General features: G+C 41.6%; 1 protein-coding gene across 1 annotated transcript in view; it reads left to right on the top strand.

Annotated features, from left to right (window-relative positions):
* Window positions 1-24,971, top strand: part of TENM2 (teneurin transmembrane protein 2) — a 1,128,689-nt gene extending 1,103,718 nt beyond the window's left edge. The window contains exons 27-31 of the mRNA XM_075010154.1: window positions 1,447-1,682; window positions 8,252-8,548; window positions 10,480-12,094; window positions 17,425-17,555; window positions 23,105-24,971. Of these exons, the coding sequence (XP_074866255.1) occupies window positions 1,447-1,682; window positions 8,252-8,548; window positions 10,480-12,094; window positions 17,425-17,555; window positions 23,105-23,866 (3,041 nt within the window). The 3' untranslated portion in view covers window positions 23,867-24,971. The remainder of the gene's footprint in view (window positions 1-1,446; window positions 1,683-8,251; window positions 8,549-10,479; window positions 12,095-17,424; window positions 17,556-23,104) is intronic.
* Window positions 24,972-27,528: the final 2,557 nt, after the last annotated feature.

Below are 27,528 nucleotides of genomic sequence, written 5' to 3'. Positions count from 1 at the left end.
GAGTCATATTTTAAGTATACTTCTGAGCAGGAAAAATATACCAGGAAATTCTAGGAGGGAACTCCTATACATAATCTATGAAAATGGAAGTATCTCAGAGCAAGCAGGGGAAGTTTAGTCTTCCCCAGTTAAGTCGAAAAAATTATGATCATTGCCTGTTGTAGATTGGCTCTGGGTATGCCTTTCTTGTCAGGTTTACTCTACCCACATTCAGAGTATGCTGCATGCTGGTGCAATATTGGCTACGACTTTAGTGACAAAAAGTTGGAGTAAAATGCAGGATCAGACCCGTTTCTGATGCCATGACACACACAAAAAATGTGATTTTGATGCAACATCACCACATTGGAGAACGTTGCCACTGGTCTGCATGCTACAGCAGAGATCAGCAATAACATGGTTAAATGTTCCCTAGAGTGAAACTTTCTGGCATGGACCAAACATTGTATAGGACACAATGTAAACAGTCACAGTTGCCAGAGATACACTGAAAGGAGTTTAGTGGAGGATGTTTTTTTAATTAAGAGATAATGTCACTGGAATAAGAACATTGTCACAGGACAATCGTCTCCTTCTGACATATAAATGTCATCATTTATAGACTATTATCCTCTGACACCTCGTGTTCCAATGACTTTATTTCTGTTATGCTAAATGATTAATTATGTAGATGTTCTCCCTTTGTCAGATGGATATTGATGCTTTGGTGAGCTGCACACAACAGAAGTATTGAAAAGCTCCATTCTGATTGTCTTACCTAATGGAGCTGGTTTTGTCAACTAGTCAGAGAATAACACAACTCTAAAAGTACAGTTTTATTTTTATAACTTTTATCAGTAAATGAAAAGGCCATACATCTGACTGGCTAGGACAGCTTCTTTATGGTGGGATAAAGAATGACACGGAGATACATAATGGATTGCGGCTGCCAGCTTGTATTGTTGGGGTATTGCACCTTTGGGATTTAAAACTAATCTATATCACTGTGTTGTGTATCTGTTGGTAGGGCAGTTTTTAAAAGACTGGAAAAAAGGAGAAGGGATTAGTTGTTCACTTCTGACAAAAGATTCCAATTTCCTCATTTTACATCACAGCATTTAATAGGCTTGTGATTCATCTAACGGTTCTGTTAAAAATAAAATTTCCCCGAGTTTTTCTTATTTTTAAAATGCATAGACCTTATGAAGCTGACAGATACCACTATACTTTTGGATTTACAATTAAGAGTAAAAGGAAAACAACAGTATAAATTATAGCACCTCTACAGGCTAGCAACATTAATACCATTGCTCCTTATATAAATCAATACCGGGGTAATATCCGCCATAGTACAATTAATGTAGATTCTGTTTGCCATCAAAGGATGTATCACAAAATCCTATTAAATTGGTTCTGTCTTTTCTTTATGTCTAATGTAACAAACATTGGTTTTGATTATTTTATTAGATCAAGTGAGGAATAGCTACCAGCTTTGTAATAATGGCACTTTGCGAGTGATGTATGCCAATGGAATGAGCATTAGCTTCCACAGTGAACCTCATGTCCTGGCTGGCACAGTAACCCCTACAATAGGGAGATGTAATATTTCCCTGCCAATGGAAAATGGCTTAAACTCAATTGAGTGGCGCCTGAGAAAAGAACAAATAAAAGGCAAAGTGACGGTGTTTGGAAGAAAACTCAGGGTAAGTGGAACTCACTGTTTTGACAATCTTTGGTCCTGTATCTAACCTGTTCTTCTACTCTGAGTGATACTCTATTCAATTTGACTTCATAAAAATGAATAAGATAGTGAAGTGGACTAGAAACACTGCCATTGTATGTATTTCTGCGACCAAGTATTTGTCTTTATTTCAATTTGTAAACTGCAACTATTTTCCTTCACCCAAAAGGTGGTTAAAATTTCAGTGTGGTGAATTGATTCCAGTATATAGAGGTTGAAAGGCACTTTGGGATACTGAGATGAAGGGTCTCCTCCAAAGCCCATTCAAGTCCTAGAATTCTGTTTTCTTCATTGGTTATTGGATTAGGCTCTATGTAGAATCATAGAAATATAATTCAGGAGGAGGCCTTGAGGGGTCATCTAGTTCAGCTGCTACACTAAGGCAGGACTAGTAAACCTAGACCATATCTGACAGGTGTTTGTCCAATTTGTTCTTAATGCCTCCAAAGACATCTTGGACTTCTTTTCCAGAGTTTATCCTTTACAACTGGAAATTTTTTCCTAATATCTAATGTAGGTTTGGGGTTGTTTTTTTTTTTTTGTAGATTAAGCTGATTATTTACACATACACACATCTCATAGAGCCAGCAGGGACCTCAGGAAGTCATCAAATCCAGTCCCCTGCCTCCTTGATAGGACCAAGCACCATCCCTGACAGTTTTTTTTTAAATCCATTTGCCCCAGATCCCTAAATGGCCTTGTCAAGGATTGAGCTCACAACCCCAGGTTTAACAGGCCAGTGCTCAAAAGGCTGAGCTTATCCCCCTGTCTTTCAGTGGATATGGAGAACAATTGATCATAGTCCTCTTTATAATACCTCAATAAATTTGAAGATTGTTATTTGGTCCCCCTGCAGGTGTCTTTTCTCAACACTAAACATTCCCAGGTTATTATTTTTTTAATATATCTTCATAAGTCAGGTTTTCTAAATCTTCTGTCTTTTTTCCCCTCTCCTGTGGACTCTTTCCAAGTTTCTCCACATCTTTCCCATAATGTGGCATCCAGAATTGGATACACTCCAGCTGAGGCCTCACCAGTGCCAATGAGAGTAAGACAGTTACCTCCCTTGTGTTACATACAACACTCCTATTAATATACTTCAGAACAATATAAGCTGGGGTTTTTTTTGAAGCTACATCACATTTTTCACTCTTGTTTTATTTGTCACCACTATGTTCCCCAGGTCCTTTTGATTTTCTACATCCTAAGTAAAGTATTTTGTACTTTTCTTCATTGAATTTCATCATATTGATTTCAGACCAATGCTCCAATTTTTCAAGGTTGTTCAGAATTCTAATTCTGTGTTCCAAAGTTCTTCCACTCCCTCCCTGTTTGGCATTAGCCACGATTTTTAAAGCATACTCTCTGCTCTACTATCCAACTCATGAATGAAACTATAGAACAGTGCCAGACCCACTAGTGACCTGGTGAGAATCCCAAGACATACTTATCCAGTTCTACAGTGAGCCCCTGATAATTACTCTTGAGTATGTTTTTTCAAACAACTGTGCACTCACCTTATAGTAATTACTTCAAATGATTATTTCCTTTGTTTGTTTATGAGACTGTCATATAAGATAGTATAAAAACCTGACTAAAATCAAGAAATATCACATCTACAACTCCTGTGTCCACTAGGCTAGTAAGCCTATCAAAGAAAGAAATTCTCTCTCTTTGGTGTGATTTGTTCTTGACAAATCCATGCTGGCTGTTTCTTATAATGCCATTATCCTCTGGGTGATTCCAAATTGATCGTATACCAGTTTGTTCCAGTATCTTTCAAGTTATGTAAGTTAGGCTGATTGTATATAATCATTCAGGTCCTCTTTGTTCCCCGTTTTAAAGATAAGTACTATGTTTGCCCTTGTCCAATCCTCTGGGACATCACCCATCTGCCCTGAGTTCTTAAAGATAATGGCTAACAGTTCCATAATTATTTCACCAAGCTCCTGAAGGAATTGCATAAGATGTTCTTATCATTGGATAGTATACATTGAATCAAAAACTTAGTTATTTTCAGAGAGAAATAAGACCGAAGATACTACATTTTAACATTCTCCTGGTGTTTAGTGGTTAGCAAATTCTCAGTGCTGAGTTATCAGTAGCCTTGCCTGTTTTCTTTTTGCCGTCTGTGTCTTCAGAGTTGCATGCTCCTGTATTTTTTAAAGACAAAAACGGGAATGAGATTAGCAGCTAAATCCTTAATGACTGGATTTCAGGACTGTGTAATTGATTTTTGATATGCTGTACTGTAGAAGTTGATTACAAGTAGTAATCACTCCTTTTCTAAGATAACTTAGCTCTGCATTTTGACTAGGTCTTCAAAACAAAAATAAATGAGGCCCTAAAATAAAATGGCTATAATCCTTACTCCAAATATTAAAAACTTAATAGAGGTACTTGTGGTAATTAGCTGAAGTTAAATGCACAAATCTTTGAGCTGAATCCTTGCCAGAGTTAGATTTTCTTCCATCATGTTTATGCAAATCAAAACACAGCTTTATCTATCAACACCTCAACATTTAATTGTCTGGTGTTAGTTCCTGTAACAATAATCACATATCCATTTAGCTCTTTTAAATGGAAATTACTATGAGATTATAACAGGTTGAGTGGACTGAAAATGCAATTTGAAAATGAGGGAGAAAGCATAGAATTTATTTGCATCTCATTTATTTTAATTCACCTTTGTAAAGTGTTTCGTGAATGAGATGAAATGAATTGTGGGGGGGAGCAGGTGGGACACATGGTAGACAGGGAGGGTCAGCAGTGTGGGATAAATCGGCATGAGTGGCGGGCACAATAAACCATGAATTATGGCTTCTGTGAGTAGTGAAGATTAATCAGAACACTCATCTATTTCTCAGCTGAGGCCCACATTTGGTACACAGACAGAACCAGGGGTCTGTAAGCTGTTATTGCAGGAGTCTGACCATGTATGTCATTAATTTCTTAAGGCAAATGCCACTTCCAATATCAAATTTCCCTCTTTGAATTTCTCATGTAAATATTAGCAATGATTGAAGTGATATAGTATTTCAAGGTACATTTCAATCTCAAATTTAAGTTCCTCTTTCTTGCAGCCTCACAGGCATTCCCTGATTGTGGGTGCTCAGATATCATGGTGACAGATGCCGTACAAATCATACATCTGCCCTTCCTTGGTGTGCCGTTGTGTGCTATCCACACTGCTCACAGTCTCACTCATCCACATTCTTCTGGGCAGAAAACCCTTGCTGCTCAGCATACAAGTATCCACTTGTAGTTTAGCACATCAGCATTATGGTAGCACAGTATTAGTAATTCTGCAGCCAGGGTCAGGGGTGTTATTGAACATAACATTGTACTGTTAGAGAAAGGAGCTTTGTCTCTGTAGTTTATCCCGGTGTTTGAGCACTTAACATTAACCTAATTTTCATATTTGCACTCCCTGAGTGGAAAAGAAAAGGGGCCTTTAGTGCTGATAGCAGGAAGAACATCTGAGGCTAGGAGGTAGCTCTCCCCAGGCACCAGTTGGTAACTGGGACAGGAGCATGCTATGGCAATAAGGGCCTCAGTGAGCATATTCCCTGCAGTGGCTGTGAAGGTATTATCCCTGCTCTTGTCCATGCCAGGATAAAGTGCCACTGCTTGTCAGGAAACCTCTCCCTTAGTGTGAATCAGGATCAAAGAGCCATCATTGAGGAAAGTGTGTACTGTTTCTTTATACTAACCAAAGTACGTCAGGAAATATTGTCTACTGGTCCATTATCAGCAGTGCATTGAATGATGTGCAGGCAATTCAGTCCTGAGAGAGATTGTTCTTTCAGGTTTGTTTATTTTTGTTTTTTGCATATGCGGTGATATCACTTAAGTGAAGTTTGCTGGACGAGCCAGTAACTAAATTCTAAAAAGATTCTTCCTGAGTGTGACTTTCACAGCAACAGCAAAAAGAAAAAACAGATGTGTGTGGAGTTAGCAGAACAATAGAAAAATAGCTTAGTAGATAATCTTCAGTCATGATATTCGTATTAGTGTTATTAGCATTCCCCAGAGGAGTGGGAGTTAGTCATCTTGTTTGGGTTTCTATATAATTAATATGACATTGGAATTATACTCTGTGGTGTTACTCATTCTACAAAGGAAAATGAAGTTACTGAATTATCAAACAGGTGCTATTTACTCTCAGAGTAATGTCTTTGTGTAGCTACGCTGGTGTGTAATTGTTCAGAAAGCTGGTACTTCAACTCACTGGGACTAAAACCTTTGTAAAGGAGAATCAGCTTCCTTTTGGGCAAAACAATAGAGTGTTTTGGGTTTACTGGATGCAGGAAGTAGCAGCTGTGATGAGACAAAAATGTCAAGTGGTTTAAAAAGATGCAGAACACTTAAAAGAGCTGATTTTTTCAAACCACTGGTTTCCCTCACCCCCTCCACGTAAAATGTGTCCAAAAAAAGGAGGCGATCACCAGGCCTCTTACAAGAAAGACAAGAACTGGCTATGGTGTTTTGGTGCCTGATGAGGACCTCCATAGGGTCAGGCAGCAACTTTGTGGTTCTTCCTTCACTGCTGATCTAGAATCAGATACTACGTTGTTGGCAATGGATTTTTGTTGTTTGTGTTTGTTTGACAACTGTTTGCATAGTAACATCTCTTACTAATGGAAAGCCACAGTACAAAATATAGCAGTAGAGAAATTTGTGATCCAGTAATTTTAGGTCTAGGAGAAAGGAATCTTAAGTACATCTCAAAAACTTTTTAAAGTCCTATAATTAAGATACTTATCAACAAAATAATTTAAAATTTCCTTTAATCATCACAGACACACGTAACCAATCATAATTTATTAGTCTAATTTATTTGAGGGTTTTTTTCCTTAACAATTTAGCTACTTTGGAAAGAATTCAGATTTCAGAGCTAAGCTAGAATTTTTCTTTAATTGTATAGACAGATGTCATTAATATAATAATTGGATATCCTCTGTTTTCCCCACTGGAGCTTAAAGGGCAATGTTTCTATAGATATTTCATGTTCACACAGATCTTGCATGTGTAAAAAATGGTGGTCATTTCTGAAAGATTGCCTTCTATGGCTAAGTTCTGCTCCAAGCCTTCCTTTCTACTAATGAGAAATAAAATAGAAGAGTATTTCCTTTCCCCAGATTTATATGTTTTGTGTGAACTACTATTATTGTCTTCACATCAGAGCTAGTCTATTTGTCAATACTGAAATCTTCTGTGGGAAATCCCATATGAAGAACATTTGTGTTACTAAGAAAATGAAAAGTGCATTAAAGAACTGAATTTTATTAACCAGAAAACATCAGACTGAGAAAAATGAATGATAATTAAAAAATGCTTTTACAAACACAAAATTATATTAATTTTAAAATTGCTTTTTGTATAGCTGCATTCCTACAGAGTAGTTTGGGATGGGAATTGGGCTTACTCTGCCAGTGAAAATAATTCAGAATAACTTTTATGTCCTCTAGGAAGGCTCCGAATTAATTTACATATTGTTTGATGTGCAGTAAATTTGAATAAGAGAAAAAGTTGCTTAATCAAAGCTACTGTAAAATATAAGCGGAAGAACAAATTCCCAAGAACAGATGAATACTTCTTAAGTAGTCATTGCTGTCAAAAGCGATCTAATTTAAAGACTTCTAGTTTATTAATGGTGCATCCACAATTAAATTACTTAAGAAATTTTATTAGATTGCAGCACTGGCCTGGGTTTTTTGTGGCTTGGCCTCTAGGGAGTATACTGCTTTATCTTTCTTACAGCATTTGCAGGAGTGAATGTTATAGTTAAGGTTACATAGTCAAATTTTACAACCCCTTGTTCTCGTTTGTTCACAACTTTTCAAAAATGTCTCCTGTGGGACTGAAACTTTTCATGCTGTGTTGTGTTGGTTTTTTCTTGCTAAAGAAAGTGAAAAAGTGAAATATATTTACTCAGCTTAAAGAAATTTATGGGATTTTTATTGCTTGCTAGGGACCTTAGCTTGCAAGATGCTGAGAGTTCAGCTTGCTCAGCAAGCACCTTGTGGGATCAAAGCCCAAAGCCTCAAAAAGGACTGAACTAAAAACACTTCTGAGGTAAACCCTTTCCATTGAAAGGAGGGGAGTAAAATGGGAAAGAGTTGAACTCATGGATTCTAAACTTTGGGGTTGTGACTCCAACCGGAGTCATGGCAACTTCCTCTTTATGTGGCTAGAAGGGGGGAAATCTCAACACTCTTTCCTGTTGTACTGTGGAGTCATAGTATGGAAAAAATGTTGTGACCTACTAATGGAAGCAGTTGAAAAATTACTTCTGAGCATACTCTGTGGGTATGAACTAAAAGTTAAGAGCTTATAGTAAGCGCAGGGGCTATTGCTCAGAGGTTAAAAGCTCGCCCAGGCAGCATTGTAAACTGTCTCAGCACAGTACTCTGCATTCTGTAGTTAATTCTGGGAAATGTAATTGTCCCTTCAAAGTATGAGTATTTTACTGTTGCATGGGCTAGGATTTACTGATTCACTGAACACAGCCACCTTTCGTTTGTGTAGGTCCATGGAAGGAACTTACTGTCTATTGATTATGACCGAAACATCCGCACCGAGAAAATATATGATGATCATCGGAAGTTTACACTGAGAATAATTTATGATCAGCTGGGACGTCCTTTCCTTTGGTTACCCAGCAGTGGGCTTGCTGCTGTCAATGTCTCTTATTTCTTCAATGGACGACTGGCTGGACTTCAACGTGGTGCCATGAGTGAAAGAACAGATATAGATAAGCAAGGCAGAATCATTTCCCGCATGTTTGCTGATGGGAAGGTGTGGAGTTACACATACCTGGAAAAAGTAAGTGGCTTAATTTAAACGGCAACAGGAGTTACAAAGGCTGGATGTCCAAAAGGTGTTATGCTGAGCCTCACAGCCCGTAACATTTAGGCATCTAGAAAATCACTGGATTCACAAAGCCTGTGTAAGGTGCCTAGGCTGCCTGTATGGTAAGTCTCTGTTCCAAATGCACAAAATATGTTACGTGCCTAAATATCTGTTTTTGGTGCCCAAGTCCCAGTTTGACCACCACAGCAGTGCACAAAACTCCCACTTACCCCTGTGGGTGCCCAAATTCACTTGATCCCTTCATTTTTGCTTTAAAAGGACATTAGAAGCCAATGTTTCTACCTATGCACACTGCTGCCTCCCTTCAAACACCTGCGCTGTTATCTCCCACCTAAGCCCCAAGGCTATTCTTAAACCAAGGACAGACAGGCAATTGTATGGGGACCCATCCAGTGAGTGCCCTCTGAACAGGGCTGATTATTGTGGATGGTGCCCTACATAGAGGCAGTGGGGGGTGCAGAAATGCTGCCACTCCATGGCAGGGTGAGGTGGGCTGCAGTGGCTGTGGGAGCAGGAGCAGGGCAAGCCCGGCACAGTCATGAGAAGTGTGGGAAGGGAGTTGTTGCACCACTCAGCCATTTTACATAGGGTTACAGCTGCCACCAGTCTTATTTTTGGGGTCCCAGCTGCCACCTAATGGAGGGTTCCATAAGTCTCTCGTCTTCAAGCTGCAACCCTCTGGAGAGATGCAGGGAATGCCACATCAGCTAGCTGCCTAGCGCATTCACCTGAATGATGGCACATACCTTCTCTGCCTCAGGTGGAGGGGCACAAACCAAGGTTTCTCTTAGCCCTGGCAAGTCCCTAACCACTGAACTACAAGTTATGGTAGGTTTCCCTCCTGCTTCTTGCATAATAAACATTTAAATCCAAAATGGCGGTCAACTGCCAACAGAGACAGCTCCTTCCAGCAGCCCACACTTCAGTGCCTGTTTCCTTAAGAGGGATACACAGGCCTCTGGTTGGTATCTCCTTTTAGCTAGTTTAGGCTTCACTTCACACCTAGTTTACTGGCTTTTGTGAGCCACGAACTAATGAGTGTCTCTCTGTTACATGTTCATTCTGATATTCAGATCTACGTAAAGGTATATGACCTAGGATTCCTAACATTTCAACAGTTAAAAAGCCTCTTGTGCCAGATCTGTGAATTTTTCAGTTTTTCAATTAATCAAAGGAAATACTTTGTTCATGGGTCAGTTCTTCTAATAATCCCATAAAATAGAAAAGGTTACCATAATAGCAGCATGAGCTAACAGGATGAATGTTACTATTTTAAAATGTATGACCAAGACTGACAGAACATCCCAGTAGCTGCAGCTATCTCATCTCTAACCATTATTTATTAAATGAAAATATGATTATTCATTTCTGTTTAGCCTAATTTAAGACACTTTGATCTTGAAAGTTTATAGCTAATCCTTAACAACACTTCATTGTATGTTCCGTATCTCACCCCACCTCACCCCGCATGTATTGTTTTATCTATACTAGAACCATTCCTTCTGTTAGCTTATCTGCACATTTTTACAGTATTCAGCATAAATTACAATTTACAGAGGAGATGTAAATGAGGATATTAAATTCATTTGCCCCAAAACAGTAAAGGAAGCATGTAGAAGAGGTTGATACAATGTTTCTTCCATTTTCTTATCAGAATTGATTTTTTTTACAAAGAGAATTTACTTATCATACATGTTAATATAGTCATACTGTTGAGCAGCATTGTACTGTAGATGTATTTAGACCTTCTGTACAGCTTTTATTATAACATTAAAAACTATTCAAAAATTTTATTTAAAAATTTGCTTTTCCCCCCATAAGTTCAGAAAGTGAAAAAAACAAAAGACAAAAAATATATAATCTCTGTCTTTCTCTTTTAATAGTCCATGGTACTCCTTCTTCAGAGCCAACGGCAATATATCTTTGAGTATGATTCCACAGACCGACTCCATGCTGTCACCATGCCTAGTGTTGCTCGGCACAGCATGTCCACTCATACATCTATTGGCTACATTAGGAATATTTACAACCCTCCGGAAAGCAATGCCTCAGTGATTTTTGATTACAGTGATGATGGGAGGATTTTGAAAACATCTTTTTTAGGAACTGGTCGACAAGTCTTCTACAAGTATGGGAAGCTATCTAAGCTGTCTGAAATTGTTTATGATAGCACTGCAGTAACTTTTGGATATGATGAAACTACTGGCGTTCTGAAAATGGTTAACTTACAGAGCGGCGGCTTCTCTTGTACAATACGCTACCGTAAAATTGGCCCACTTGTTGACAAACAAATCTACAGGTTCTCTGAAGAAGGCATGGTCAATGCAAGGTTTGATTATACCTATCACGATAATAGCTTTCGAATTGCTAGCATCAAGCCTATTATAAGTGAGACTCCTCTTCCAGTTGATCTTTATCGTTATGATGAGATCTCTGGAAAAGTAGAGCATTTTGGCAAATTTGGAGTCATCTATTATGATATAAATCAAATAATTACTACAGCAGTGATGACACTGAGTAAACACTTTGATACTCATGGGCGTATTAAAGAAGTTCAGTATGAAATGTTCAGATCACTCATGTATTGGATGACAGTCCAGTACGACAGCATGGGAAGAGTAACAAAGAGAGAACTGAAGCTTGGACCTTATGCCAACACAACCAAATATACCTATGATTATGATGGAGACGGGCAGCTCCAAAGCGTGGCAGTAAATGACAGACCAACCTGGCGTTATAGTTATGATCTGAATGGGAATCTTCATCTGTTGAATCCAGGGAACAGTGTACGATTGATGCCACTACGCTATGATCTAAGAGACAGGATTACACGTCTGGGTGACATGCAGTACAAAATTGATGATGATGGATTCCTATGTCAACGAGGCTCAGATATATTTGAGTACAACTCGAAAGGTCTCTTAACAAGAGCTTACAACAAAGCAAGTGGATGGAGTATTCAGTACCGCTATGATGGAGTAGGGCGAAGGGCTTCTTGTAAGACTAACTTGGGGCACCATCTTCAGTACTTTTATGCTGACCTTCACAATCCAACAAGAATGACACATGTTTACAATCATTCCAATTCAGAAATTACTTCTCTATACTATGATCTACAAGGCCATCTCTTTGCAATGGAAAGCAGCAGTGGAGAAGAATACTATGTTGCCTCTGATAACACAGGGACACCACTGGCAGTATTCAGTATTAATGGCCTCATGATCAAGCAACTTCAGTACACTGCATATGGAGAGATATATTATGATTCCAACCCTGATTTTCAATTGGTCATTGGATTTCATGGAGGACTGTATGATCCTTTGACCAAACTTGTTCATTTTACTCAAAGAGACTATGATGTTTTGGCTGGGCGTTGGACATCACCTGATTACGCAATGTGGAAAAATATTGGTAAGGAACCTGCTCCATTCAACTTATACATGTTCAAGAGCAACAATCCTCTCAGCAATGAACTTGATTTAAAGAATTATGTAACAGGTGAGAACGCTTTAGTGGTTGGTTACGAAAATGTTTTGGTGCAAATTTCTAAAGTTTAGAATTTTGTGTTGGGAAAAAGAATAGTTCAAACTTCTCTTTTCCAGGATTCCCTTTCTGCTGTCTCCTCATCCACCGGCAGAACCCTTCTCTTATCAAGCTAAGAACCACTTTCCCATTTGATAGTATGAAAAGGGCAGAGTAGTCTTGACCTCTAACTCTTGGTTGTGATGCTCAGATTAAGAACATATGAAACAGAGATATACACAGCTATTAAATAAAGGGGAATGGCTTTAATAGTAAATATTTCATTTTTTATGTAGTACTCCTCAGGTAGACTTCAAAGTGCTGTCCCAACCAAGGATACAAGTATCCCTACTTTGCTAAGGCGAAAGATAAAGACAGGTGAAATGGAGTGCCTGTAGTCACCCAAGAGGTCAGTGGCAGAGTCAGGAATTAGGATGCAAGCTCTCCTGCCCAGTCCAATGCCCTATCCCTCTGAATTACCTACTGGTTTTGTCCATGGGCACAACATCAATTACAAACAAGAGTAGCACTGATTTGGTCCTGCCATGAGTGCAGTTGACTGGACCTGATGACCTCTCAAGATCTCTTACAGTTCTAGTATTCTATGATAAACATTTATTTACTTTCCCCATTCTGCTTTTAAACACCAACCTATATTTAGCACTTGCTTTAAGAAAAGAACCTTGACATTTTAAGCTATGTTTCCTCTTGGAAAACTGAGGAACATCTGTAGTGTTAGGATGTGGAGACAATAAAATCAGTTTAGATTGCATGTGCTGGGTTTGGGTGAAACATCTAACTTCCTCTCAGTTATTACTAATTACCACTTAGTAGGCTCTCATAGTAGGTGAGCTAGCGGCAAATATTTTTTTTTTAAACAAAGGTAATTAAGATGTATCCAGGAGAAACTTTGAGAAGTGGATCTGCAGCATGTTGTAATTAAAACAGCAGTTTTGGTTGTTTTTTTTTTTTTTAATGAGCCAATGCAATTTTAGTGACAACTTCAAGAAACGTGACTTTTCTTCAAGGGAACTTATGTTAAACTATTGGTTCTTTTTTACAATGACTACATTGTATGTGCAGAATTTCTCAGGTTGCCCTTCAGCTGTCATACATTCTGAAGACACAAGTATTTGCTTGATGCTGGAAAAGAATGTCTGTGATCTAAATTGTGTTGAATTCTTGGGGTCTAATTCTGTGATCCTTAATTGAACAAAATAGTCAATGTCAGTCAGGCTTTGGCTCAATTAATAAGGGCATACTTTGGCTCTAGTGATTAGCTTTAGAAACCCCCAAATCCAGTAGGTCCTATCTCACATTCAGAAATTTCATTGCACTCAGAAGATGTTATAATCATTTTCATTTGTGCATCCACAGAAGAAATTCAGGAAAGATACGGTAATTGCTTGTACAATATGAACTTTTAATTCCTCAACAAAAATGGTTTATTACTACAGATACTTGCTGCATTCATAGGATTCCCTAGGCTAAAAGAATATTCTTGGACAATAAGTTGTTATATATGGAGTTAATATTCATAAGTGAGAAATAAATACAACTTTCATACACAATCCTCTAGACATATTTACAGTTAACATTTGATGCTGATTTGCTGACAGCTTTTTGCTGCGGAAGAGAATTTCTCCAGCTGTGTAACGACATCCTGTGAAGAACATTAGAAATATAAAATAATGAACTATTAAAATGAGAGAGAGCCTCCTCTTTATTGCCAAAGGAGGACAGCTAAAGTAAATTGTTTGGGAGGTAATGTTCTACCATATAATATAACAAATTGCAGCCATGAAATAAAGGCATAATGGTCCTTGCAGATATAGCTGATGGAAAAATTTATAATATAGTGGAAGATCTGTACACATTTCTTTAATTCAACAAGGATAGAATCTGAAGTTGTGCACAATGTTATTTATTTCAGTGTCTAGAAGACCAAAAAAATTAGGGATACAAACACACACTCAGAACTTCTCCACCCACTTAAAATTAGATATTTAATGCCTCACCCCCACCCTTAGAGGACACTAGGACAATAAGGTTGTAACATGTCCTGGATGCAACGAATTTAAGCTGTTGCAACAGAATGTGAGATTGTTTGACTCTTGCTCACCCTATTATCGAGAATACCCTGTCATCAGTCCCTTCTTTTTTACATCTAGGGTTTATTATTGGCATTGCAGTACATCAACTGATCTCTGCAACCACAGCACATCAGGAGAGGAGGTCTCTGAATCAGGCAGAAGAGCTGGTCAAAATTTTTCAAACAATTTTTTAAAAAATTGTTTTTTTTCCCCCAATGGCACTCCAGACCAAAAACTTTTCATTCTCTCACACCTGCCCCATTTTCAGAGACAAAGAAGTAAGGAAGGTAGGGCGGGACAGAAACATTATCAACAAAAATGTTTTCAGAATTTTTGCAATGTTTCAAAAGCCATTCCTTTCCAAAGTTTGGAGACTGAATATCTTAATACTTTTGGAAAAATTCTCTTCCAACTACTTTAGCATGTTGTTTAATGCACTGCTGGAAGCTGTTCAGATACTACTGTGATGAGCACAGGACAAGAGCCTAAATTGAACAGAATAGAATTCCCTGGCAGTCAGGATCCAAGGCAGATAGAGCATTTTGGGGCAAAACCAATACCTTGCACTTCACGAAAGCTGCCATTGGAGCATAGGAGGAATGCTTCCTATGAAGCATCCCTGCAAAAGGCCTTGATCTTGCAACAAGTAGGCATGAGTTTTACTTTATGAACTTGATTTGAATGGAACTACTTACCTGTCTAAATCTTTGCCAGAGTAGGGTCAAAAAGGGGAACCACGTTTTGTGCCAGAGCAAGTTTCCTAGTATTCTCACAAGTGTTAATCCACTGTCATGCAGAGTATAGTCCCTTCCATCCTAAGCAGTGATGACTGGTGACAGAAGTTCACGGGGTGGGGTCACCAGCTATGGAGGCCTGGAGCCAGCTCCCCCCAGGGCCTGGAAAAATTCTCATCAGCCCTATTTGTGGGAAAAAAAGTGTGAGAAACTCTGACCTAGACCATCCTGAGAATAAGCATCCTACGACAAAGAGACTTTAACGGCAGATTACAAAGGGACGTGTAAATGGGAATTCATGTTCAAATTCCATCCATTAACACTTGGTCTCAACAGATATAGCAATTATCTCACCCATTACAAGGACTGTTTCCCTTCCTTTGGTATTTGTGATGATCACAGGCAAGACAATTAGTATCTTTCACTCCCCCCCTTCAGTTCCATGTATCTGATTTGTCAGATTTTTTTTTGGGGCGGGCGGGGGGACCTCTGGGCTGTATAACTGTCAGTCTGTAATGGAAATGCTATTAATTTGAAGAGTCTGCCCCATGAAAGCTCATCACCTAATAAATTATTTTGTTAGTCTTTAGAGTGCTACGTGCTTACTGGTTTTGTTAGAATACAGAGTAACACAGCTACCTCTATGTTACCATCCCTGACAGATGTTTGTCTAACCTCTTCTTAAAAAAAAAAACCAAACAGACCTGTAGCATCTTAAAGACTAACAATTTTATTTATTAGGTAATGAACTTTCATGCAAGCAGCTGAGCAAGGGCTTCTTTACCAAAAGAGGCAAAGGAATTCCTTAATTCTTTAGTGGGGTCAACACACTGTCTCAAGGGTTCATCTTTCCTCAGGTTTCCTCTCTTCTAATACTTCCTTTACTTTTCCTTCTCGACTTGAGCCACAACTACTTCTAATGGAGTAATGGCTCTTTCCAGCACTCTAACCACTGGACACCAGTGCACTCCCAGAGTGGGTCCATGTGGCTCATTCTATCACTCTATCCATTAGACATCAATGCCTTCTGGGAGTCCATACTGCGTCTTGAAATAATTACAGTGCTTGAGAGACTACCAGTAGACACCAATGCCCTCCCAGCACTGGGGAGAGAACCCAAGAGTCCTGGCTACCAATCCTCCCACCATCTAACCTCATAGGCCTCCACTCCCAGAGTGGGAAGAGAACACATCATAGTATCTTCTTTCTTTTTGAATAATATGAAATCTTTCCCTAGTTGCATAGACCCATTTCCAAAGAGCATTCTTCACTTCTCTTTGTGATAGCATGTACGTTTTTTTCTCTCTCTGTCTCACTCTACTTCAAAGCTGGCTCCTTTGGCCTCTGTCTCGCTCATCTCTTCATACCTATCAGCTCAAGTTTAATATGGCTAAAACTGAGCTCATACATATCAATTCCCATCCCCCAGCATCTGCACTACCTCCTTTCTTGCTGGACAGCACCATTGTTATTATTCCATTATGAAGTTTTGTTATGCCACCAGCCACTTGCTTTGTTCTGCATTTCTCTGCGATGACAACTCAAAATTTTCTCTCTCTCTACTTCAAACCTGGCTCCTTCAGCCCAAATTAAAATTTCAGCATCTCCCTCTCTCGCTCTCTTTTCACTTGTATTTAATGTCAATTTGAAATCTTTTGTAAAAACTCTTTTGTGAAAACTGCCTCTTTCCGTAGTGCAGATGATTCACACATTTCTCTCTCTCTCTCAACTTGAAACCTGGTATCTACCCAGCTGCAAGTGGCAGACTCGACTCATTTTCTTGTACATGTGGTGAATCCCACCTTCCACCTACACTGTGTTCACTTGGGTATCATGGGCTTCAGGTACTGAACCATTCCTGTTTGGTGTCTTTTCACCAGGGGAATAGACTTCTAAAAAATGGGCATTTGTTTTCAGTGGCAGCAAGGAATGAGGGGAATGCACTCTGGGAAGATGATATCACACACTCACAACCACATGTAGAGCATGTTTTTTCCCGTAACGCACTGCCCAAAAAATCCAAAATGCAGTGGGACTGCAGGGACTGTGGAATAGCTGCCCACAATGCACTGCTGCAACAAACTTGGGCAACACATTGTCAACTTTGTGAGCAGGTGGAGGCACTCAACTTTGACTTTATAAAATCTAGTGGTGAAACGTCAACTTCAATAAATTCAATTTTATTTCATAGTGCAGATGTAGCCCAAGACTGTTCTTAAAAACTTCCCTTGCCAGAGATTCCACAGCGTCTCCAGTAATCCTGGTTTGTGTTTAAGTATAAAGGTAAATCAGCAGGTGACTATTTGTAATGTATTTAAAATAGTCATTCTTGCATCAGTTCACTCTGGAAGACTACAGCTGTGAGAGCTGCCAAGCAAAAACAGAAATTCTGAGGCCAAACCCTGCTTACAATCAGGAGCTGACCATATGTTACCTGAGACACACATTTCCCATTCATGTGTTTGCTTTTGGTTTTTAGATGTGAAGAGCTGGTTGGTGATGTTTGGATTTCAGCTCAGCAACATCATTCCTGGTTTCCCACGAGCCAAAATGTACTTTGTGCCACCTCCATATGAGCTGTCAGAGAGCCAAGCCTGTGAAAATGGACAGGTATGCTGAAACTTTCATGCATGCTAACATTTTTTGAGCATAATATGAAATTTAATATAGTCAGCTTTTCTAGTACTGAATATGCCATCTTTCTTACTAACCTAGATTTCCACCATATTAGCTGTATTACGAGTTCTTCATATATATGCTCTTGAGTTGTTACTCAATTAACAATAGCAAATGGAAATTTCAACATGTAATTTACCATCTGTTCCATCTATATCATTATAATCCTTATGCCTTGTATTTATGGCAATAAAAATGCAGTTTGTGATCATTGTACTATTAAAGAACTGACTTACAATATTATATAGACAGCATTTCATATTTTTCTGTTTGTTTGAGGGTTGAATTTTGGCAGCCTTGTGTTGTAAGTTTCAGTGTTGCAATTAAAAGGAAATCAGTGTTTACTTCTTTGTGAGATTAGGAAATTCATTTGTTTTAAAAAAACAAACAAACCTTGAAATTACTTATCCAAATACCAGGCCAATTTCTGGTCTCAGAAGTCAGTGGAGTTACTCCACATTTATAGTAATGTAACTTAGAATAAATTTAATAAACTAGAATAATTTTTAAAAGCATCCACGTGCATTAGGAGCCCAAGTTCTACTTTCAAAAATAATTAACTCGGGGACAGCTCTACACCCTAAAACTTACATTGCTCAGGAAAATGAAAAATTCACCTCCCAAACAACACAGTTCACCCCCAGGTCAATGAAAGAATTGTTCCATCAACCTGTATACTGCCTCTCTGAGTGAGAGTGGGTTTGCTACAGTCATAGAAGAACTCACGGCTGTGCTGCTGTAGCTATCTAGTGCAAACACACACTAAATTCTTAGGCACCTATCTCATTAGACATTCACAAGACTCAGGCTCAAAGTCACTTTTGAAAATGTGACTTAGGCACAATGGTACATTTTAGCTTTATAGTTTCTATATAAAGAAATGGTCAGAAATGCGTACGTAAATTGGTTCCATTGGTTCTACTGACCAGCTTTAAAAGTTTTAGCTGATTGGCTTCTGAATGCTCTTGTGACGGGCATGGTGTGGATAACCAGGATAGAGAAATCTGTCTTGATATAATCTACAAATACTGTATCTGAAAAGACAAATAAATACACAAGAAATATTTTATCTAATATTAATTGATTTTTACAGTACTTGTAAATTGAGTACTTTATGTTGATTTGAGTAACTTGCAGTTTATCTATGTACTGTGCTCTTTAGCTGGGCGGTGTCTAGACTTCAGATTTTGTCAGCAAAACACGTGGAGTGGCCAGATTTCAAAACATGTTCTGTTGACAGTAAGTCAACAGAACAGAGTAGTTTTGTTGACAGATGTTGACACCTCTGTCCAGAGTGATCTATCAACAAAAGGCAGGTGTGGACATTCCAGGGGGCATTCTGTCAACAGAAGAGCCCTCTGAGATGCCACACAGGTGCCCCTGTGGACACCCAGTCCACAGCAGTTATTACTCTATGGTTCCTGCCTCCAGGCCTTCTTAAAGCTGCAGGGAACCCTTGGAACCCCATGGCAGGAAACTGAGAACACGCAAGAGAGCCGCGTGACACACAGCTGTCTCCAACATATTCAGACCTGCACCCAGAGCACAGACGGCAGAGCCACAAGCACCCTGAGACCCCCCACTGGGCCATTGAGGGAACAGCCCCAGAGGTCCCAGGACCCATCCCAGGGCTCGAAAAGGGGTGCCTCTTGGATCTGTGGTCTGAGGAAGAGATGCTCCAAGACCTCAGAGCCAGGTGCCAGAATGCAGACATTTATGGCCAAGGCCTGGCTGAATAGGGCCACCCTGCCACACCCTTGAGCAGGTCAGCACCAAGGTAAAAGAACTGCAGCAGGGGTATCCACGGGCCACTCAGGGGCAGAACCAGCCACCTGCCCCTATTACCAGAAGCTGCACCGGACGCTGGATGGGAGGAAGCAACATGCATGTTGCTCCCCCTCCAGCCTAAGCCTGGATTTGGGACTTAATGCCCCTGTTATCCACCCATGAAGAGGATGAGCTGGAGGAGGAGGGCAAGCCACAGGATGAGCAGCAGCGGGACGCTGATGAGACCAGCAGCCTCATGGTCACCCTGGACCCAGTCCCCAGCAGCCAGAATGGCTCCTGGGACTCCTCGAGCCTTGGGGAGGGCTCCTCAGGTGAGTCCCCCATTAGTCACACATTGCAAGATATGGGAGGAGGGCACAGATGGGACAAGGTGCCAATGTCGCTCAGACGGCTTGGGTGGGACCCCACAATGGAGTCCCAGCATGTGGAACCATGTGCAGCGGTAGCATGCACCACCTGGACTCAGCAGACAGCCTGAGTTCATGGGTGGCATTCTGCTGCCAGGCTCACAGGGGGCCAGACGAGCATCAGGTCCTGGCAAGGGGAAGCCTTCCCACAGTACCTGCCATGGCTGGAAGCAAGCTAGCCACAAGAGTGCCAGTATAACCCTGGGCACCTTGCGGGGTGCTACACGCAGCACATGGGCATGCCTGCACATGCATGGCAGCACCTGCTCCCACAAGCAGTGTTGTGAGCCATGGGTGTGTGACAGGCCCCATGCAGGGTCAGGCTGCATCTGGCTCCCCTGCCACCCATGAGAGTACTCCTCTGTGGCTGGACACCTCTTTTGGCCACTAGGCCATTGACCAGGTAGGGGCAGCAGCTCAGGTCCCTATGGGGCAGGGCCCACTGTGCAGGACACACATGCCTTTGCTCCTGGGCCATCCCTGTCCCTTGGCCCAAGGGGTGTTGGTCACTGCTGACACTGGCAGGAACGACTCCAGGGGTTGCATTGCACAAATGACTGACCATCTCTGCCTCCTTGTGTTCTGTACAGCTTGACCGACTGGGGTCCGGGCAACCCCCAAGTCTCTTTCACCTCACCCCGGAGACAGAGAAAGAGGTTGTGGGTTCAGGAGGACATCTTGCACCAGCATGTGATGGTTCTAAAAGACATACAAGAAACGTTCTCCTACCACGTTCACAAGGACATGGAATGGCGGACATAGGCATGGGGCCAGCTAATGTCCTGCTGCGACGCCATAATTATGGTGTGGCAGGATAGCCTAGCCCAGCCGCCTGCTGCTGTCCCTGCTCCCTTTCCTGGCCTCCCCACTAACTTAGACCCTGCCCCAGCCCCTCCTCCTTCATACCTCCCCCCTGTTCCTGGCTCCCAGCCAGCCCCAGTGGGGCCCCCAAACGTGCAGCAGGAGGGGATCCTGAGGCCAGTGCCACTTGGGATCCTGCTCCCCTGGCTTCATGGCTCCCCTCCACCCAATGTCCCAAGACCCCCATTACCAAGTTCAGAGGCCCCCCCACCACTCCACAGTCTACCCTACATTTTTGTAAATAGTTAATGATACAACAGTTTATCATTCACCATACAAACATGTGCCTTTATTATTTTGGGGTTGGAGAGGATGAAGGGGTGAAGGAGGGGTCATGGAGAGGATAGGCTAGGGCTGTGGGCCTGGGATCTCCAATGGGGGGGTCTTTAGAAGGAGTTACTGGGGTCCTTGGCAGAAGCTCTCCCTCAGGGTCTCCTCAATCCACACCCCATCCTGATGGGCCTGGCAGCTGTGCTCAACAGCTCAGCCCTCATGGCCAGTATCTACCCCCTTTCCCACCCTGGGAGGAAGGCCTCTCCCTTCCCCTCCACGATGTTGTGCGGGATACAACAAGATCGCACAAACGCAGAGATGTTGTGCTCCCCCACAGCAAGGCAGGTCAGCAGGCACCTGTACTGTGTCTTGAGGCAGCAAAAGGCACACATGGTCTGCATCCTGCACAGTTCAGGCACTCATAGAATTGTGCCCTGCTGGGGTCAAGATGTCCAGTATATGGCTTCATCAGTCACTTCATCATGGGGTAGGCTATGTCCCCCACAATGCAGGATGGCATCTGCACGTCTCTAACCACCAGCTCATGGTGGGTGACAAATGTGCCCGTCTCCAGCTTCCAGCACAGGCTGGAATTACAGAACGTGTGGGCATCATGCCCCCGCCCACTCACCCGACATAAATGTCCATGAACTGTTCACGGTGGTTGACCAGGGCCTGCAGCACCATGGAGAAGTAGCCCTTCCTGTTGATTAACTTGTCCATGTGATGCTCTGATGTGTGGATTGGGATGTGGTCCCATCACTGGCTCTGACGGAGTTTGAGAACCCCAGGGCGGCGAATCCAGACACAGCCTGGTCAAGGTATCCCAGGCAGATGACCCCCTCAAGAGCATCGAGTTGGTGACCATCACAACCTGCAGAGGGAGGTGAATGAACACACACAATAAGGACTCTGGGATGGAGTACCTGGGCCATTGGGTGATGCCCATTCCCTTCCCATGCACTCCCCTCCGAGCTCTCTGGGAGCCCCTCCATGAGGCTGCCCCCCCAACCACAGAAGAACTGTGTGAGGGTGGGACAGCATTTTCCCCCAGGGATGGGGCTTCCCTCACACATCCCCAAGCCTGCTTCCCATGGGTACCCCTGTATCAGGACACCCCCCAACACCACCTGTCAAGGGATCGCAGCCTGAGTGTGCATTACCTCCATGAGGAGGGCTCCAATGGTGGACTTCCCCCTGCCAAACTGGTTGCCCACTAACCGGTAGCTGTCGAGGGTGGCAAGCTTCCAGAGGGCAATTGCGACCCACCTCTCCATGGGGATGGTGAGCCACAGCTGGGCATTGCATTTCTGAAGGGCAGGGGCAAGCCAGGCACAGAGCTTCAATAAAATGGCCTTCTGCGTACAGAAGTTTTGGAGACACTGCTGGTCATCCCACCACTCCATGACCAGTGCCTCTAGAACTGCCTGTCCCAGTGTGGCATGCGGTTACAAGTGCATAGCTCATGTAGCCAGAATAATAGTCCTGAAGATGAACACGGGGTCGACCTTGCTGAGGAACAGGAAGGCAGCTGCCAGAAAGTTCACCACAAGCCACAGCATGTCCCTGTGAGGCCATCACAATCCCAGCAGCAACTCTGGCAGCATGGCACCCAGGCATCAGATGTGTCATCCACAAATGTAGGGCAAGCACAGTGGGCTCTATGAGAACTTTGCTGTCCCTCACAGGGGTCAGCAAACCTGCAGCAGGGGCAGGGGATGGACCTCTGAAGGGGTCATTTTGAGCGCATGTCTCCTCAGGGTTCCAGCACCAGCTCTCGGAAGGCTGGTGGGCTGACATGGTTCTGCGTGGGCGTTTTGCCAAGAGAGCCTACCATCTGCCTAGCCGCTCTCTGTCAGGAGAGTGGATTGCCCTTTCAATGTGCTTTGGTGTCTGGACATGCTCTGTCAACAGAGGTTTTGTCAGAAGATATCTTCTCACAAAAGCGTCTGTCGGCAAATGCCTGCAGTCTAGACATAGCCTTGGTTGACTGCATAACACTATATAGTATATAGACAAACAAAAATTTGAGTGGTACCTTCTATAGCTTATAGTTTTTTATAGCACCATTTTTCATTGCTCTTTTAATCAGGTTTAAAATGGGTCTCTGAGGTCAGCATTTTCAGGCTGTGTATATCTTGTTTATTTTTGCAGCTAATTACTGGAGTCCAACAGACAACAGAAAGACACAATCAGGCATTCATGGCTCTCGAGGGACAGGTCATCTCTAAAAGATTGCATGCCAATATTAGAGAGAAACCTGGACACTGGTTTGCAACAACTACTCCCATTGTTGGGAAAGGGATCATGTTTGCTGTGAAGGAAGGCCGTGTAACAACTGGGATTTCCAGCATAGCCACAGAAGACAGCAGGAAAATTGCCTCAGTGCTCAACAATGCTTACTACCTGGAAAAGATGCACTACAGCATTGAGGGGAAGGATACCCATTACTTTGTCAAGATTGGCTCATCGGACAGTGACCTTGTCACCCTGGCAATGACCAGTGGGCGAAAGGTGCTGGACAGCGGAGTAAACGTTACTGTTTCCCAACCTACCCTCCTTATCAATGGAAGGACTCGAAGGTTTACTAATATTGAATTCCAGTACTCCACCCTGCTACTTAACATACGGTACGGACTGACCCCCGACACACTGGATGAAGAGAAGGCCCGCGTGTTGGACCAAGCTCGACAGCGAGCCTTGGGATCAGCATGGGCCAAAGAGCAGCAGAAGGTACGGGATGGCAAAGAGGGCAGCCGCTTATGGACTGATGGAGAGAAGCAACAGCTTTTGAGCACAGGAAGGGTTCAAGGTTACGAGGGATACTATGTACTTCCAGTGGAGCAGTACCCAGAGCTAGCAGACAGTAGCAGCAACATCCAGTTTTTAAGACAGAATGAAATGGGAAAGAGGTAACAAATTAACCTGCTGTCATCCTCTGCTGGATGAATCAGTAGTCACAACTGTTATCTCCTCTCCTAAGGAGATGAAGACCTAATTGGGGGCACTAGGCTGAGCTACTTTGGGATAGTAAGTGGCAAGACAGCTCACATTTTTTGAGTTAAATGCTACTGTTCAAGTGATTAAAAACCACATCCTGAAGTGGACTAAAGCCAGACTGATACCTTTAACCATACAAATTAAAAAGTACCCCTAAAATATTACCCGCTTGTTCTGGGTCTAAAGAAAAAAAGAAATAAAAATAGAAAAAAGGCCTCATATTATATTACCTCACTTCATTCACATGTGAGCAAACTTTAAGAAATTAAAGAGGGCCACCTTCACTAGACCAGCTGATGAAAATGATTCAGACTGCTTGTTTGAGAAATAGTCAAGAGATTTTTGTTTAAAACAAAAAACAGGTGCATTTAAAATATGACTTTCGGGTGAGTTGTGTGTAATAACTGGAGGGAAACGAGAACACAAATGAGACATCACTGGAAATACTAAATTAAAAAATATATTTAAAAAATAAACTCACACTTGCACTCAGACCCTGCATTTGTCTGGCCTGAAGTTTAATTTATTCAAAGAGGGCAGAGTGTAAAGTTATATTAAAAATGGTGGCTATAATCACTACAAATAAATTTCATGCTCTGTTTGTCTTTGAAGATTCCATTGTGGACAGTATAACACAGTTACAGGGTGTAGTCTGTTTAGATTCAGTAGTTTGTTGGTATCAGTTCCAGTAGAGCTGTGGGCATTGTGTTACACTATTGCAAATGGGCACCACTTCAGATCACCCTGTACATACATCAGCCAAATGGCACAATCACTGTTTCAGATTTTAAAATTATTAGTGTGTTTGTTTGGTCGAGAAACTGAGACAATCACATTACAGTCACCACAAAAAAAAAAAAATTAAAAAAAGCTAATAAGAACTTTGGTACAAGAACTTTTTTGTAATATACATGTATGAATTGTTCATTGAGTTTTTATATTAATTTTAATTTGCTGCTAAGCAAAGACTAGAGACAGGCAAAGATAATTTATGGCAAAGTGTTTAAATTGTTTATACGTAATAAAGTCTCTAAAACTTCCGTGAATGATTTGTCTCTATTTTGGAAATACTTTGCAAAAGAAAATTGTGTAGCTGTGGGTCTGTCTGTATAACCTAGTACATGCAACTTTCAGATGTGAAAGTGTGCTAGCATTGTACAAAGTCTATCACTAGCCCTTCCTCTGGACTTCCAGGTAAGCAAAATGTTCACCAGCAGCACTGTTATGAATGTTAAGCTGGCTGATATTTTTAAAAGCATTTGCCATGGAATAGAACAAACATAAACTTGGGAAAAACAATGAAATACAATTTATGGTAATAAAGCGATTGAAAAGGTTAGTGGAAGAGGGGAGGAAAATCCTAGAGGCAGCTGTGCAGATACAAGCCCCAATTCTGCAACTGGATCTGCAAAGAGAGCCTGATTCAGTTTGAGGAGCAGGGTCATATTCCCATTATTACATCCTACCTGTATGAAGCCTGTTTGAATCTAACACTGTACACACAGCGGGCCTACTACTGCTCCCATTTACACCTGGTCTGAGGCTAGTGTATCTCTGAGCAGACTTTGTTATAGTGACATCTTATTCAAGGACATTGTCCCATTGGTGAGACTCCTGGACTCAGATATGAATATCAGCCTTTTAGAAACTTTTCATTTAGCTCTAGTGTCTACAGCTTGGGGGTGGAGTCTTAATTCAAGTCCTTACAACTGCTCTTCATTCTATAAATAGCTCCAGATGGCATGCCACAGCCAGATTTCATATGGCTGAAGGACTGCTGAAGTGCATCTCGGCAAGTCTGAAGAGGAAGCCTGACTGAATTTCATTGTAAATGCCAATCTTTTTTCCAGAAAAAAGACAGTTTGCTCATGGGTTATACTGAAGTTTAAATTTACTTTTCTGAAATGCTGCAGGGACAAAATTGCTATTTCCACTGATAGTAATGAGTATATATAATACATAATTTGTTATATCCACTAAAGAACGAACTTTATTTGGCCACATTATAAGAGGTGACCCAATTATTTGAGTTGAATGTTTTTGGGGGTAGTTTTTAAGAAAATATGCATATGAATACCTTTATTAAAACTGCCCGACTGCCCCGCCCTCCCTCCCAGGCCTCATAAATGTGTAATTGCCTTTTTTTACTTGTGCAGTTAGCAAAGTTCTTGAATTTCAATGTTGTGTTTAAGTAAGCTTCAAAAGACAATAAAAAGTGATTATCAGTAGCCATACAAAACAGTCACTCAATTAATGAAAAAGGATGAGAGACAGCCAGTCATGAAACTAAAGTTAAACATTTCTGCTATATGCGAAAACAAGAGGGAAATTTGAAGTCTCTCGCAAATGTAGCCAATCCTTCATTTTAAGGGCTAACGGAAGGAAGTTTGACATTGTCCAGTTCATCACGTAAATAAACTAAAAGTGGCAGTTTTCAGGCCTCATCACAAGGGCTGTGTCTACACTAGCTCCCAACTTTAAAGGGAGCATGGTGAGTAGGGTGTCAGGAGATTATTAATGAAGTGCTGTGCTGCATACACAGCACTTCATTAAGCTAATTCTACCCTGCAGCAACTTCCAAGTAGTAAACTTCAAAGTGCCAGCTTGTGTGTAGCCGTGGCTAACCCGTGGGTACTTCAGAGTGCCCGGGCTACTTCAAAGTCCCTTTACTCCTCATCTGGGTGGAGAGTGCAGGGGGCAGATGAACGTAGACCTGCCCCAGGTGGGGGACATGCGGCTGACATGCACCTAGCTCCTGGTTGTGCCAGCTGCAAATGCAGCAGCCACAAACAGGTACGTCTCAACTGGCTCCAAGATGCTTTGGTGAGAGAGGGCTGAAGTTGTCCTCTGTTGTCAGGGCAGCCCACATACTGAACCCCTTCATTCCCCAGAGCAAGGATTTAAATAAGGTATGTACATTTTCATATTATTTTTCATAAACCAAAAATTGAATTAAGGACCTGAGGAACAGCAGATGAATCTTCTAGTTATCATGTAAACACAACTAGTGTCAAGCTTGCTCGAGCTGAAATACATTTTATACAAAAGAATCAAAATCTGTATGTTCCTGTCCGTTGAATAACTTTGTACATATGTACTAGCCACGTATGAACTACTTGACTGCTTGCCTTGGTTGTTGGATTTGGTGCTTCATTTGAATAGCTGAATTTTGACTACAAGAACTGAACAGGAGGGTTAAGCGGTAGACAGCAGTTGTTGAAGCTGACTTGCTTTCAACCTGGATGTAAGGCAAGAGATCTTAAAGTGCAAAAATAGTTTAAAATATTCACACAGGTGGGTTATTTCTGGCCTGCACTGATAGGCATGTGTTTCAGTGCATTTTGTGGTAGGAAAAATAAGGGGCTGAGGGGAAGAAGGTGAAGGGAGGAGGCTGCAGCACATGCAGTCATGGGTACACCTCTAGCTCTGCTCCAGCTAACTTCTTTGTGCCTAAGATTTACTTCTTTACTATGATCTGTTTGTTAAGAAGCACTGGCATTCCATTTAACGGATGTTGATAAACATTTACCCAGAAATATTTTTCATGGACTCACATAATGAATCTCCCTAAGAAATGC

This window comes from Carettochelys insculpta, chromosome 15, assembly GCF_033958435.1.
Source record: "Carettochelys insculpta isolate YL-2023 chromosome 15, ASM3395843v1, whole genome shotgun sequence".
NCBI classification, from domain to species: domain Eukaryota; kingdom Metazoa; phylum Chordata; order Testudines; family Carettochelyidae; genus Carettochelys; species Carettochelys insculpta.
This window is presented reverse-complemented; position numbering and strand designations above follow the sequence as displayed.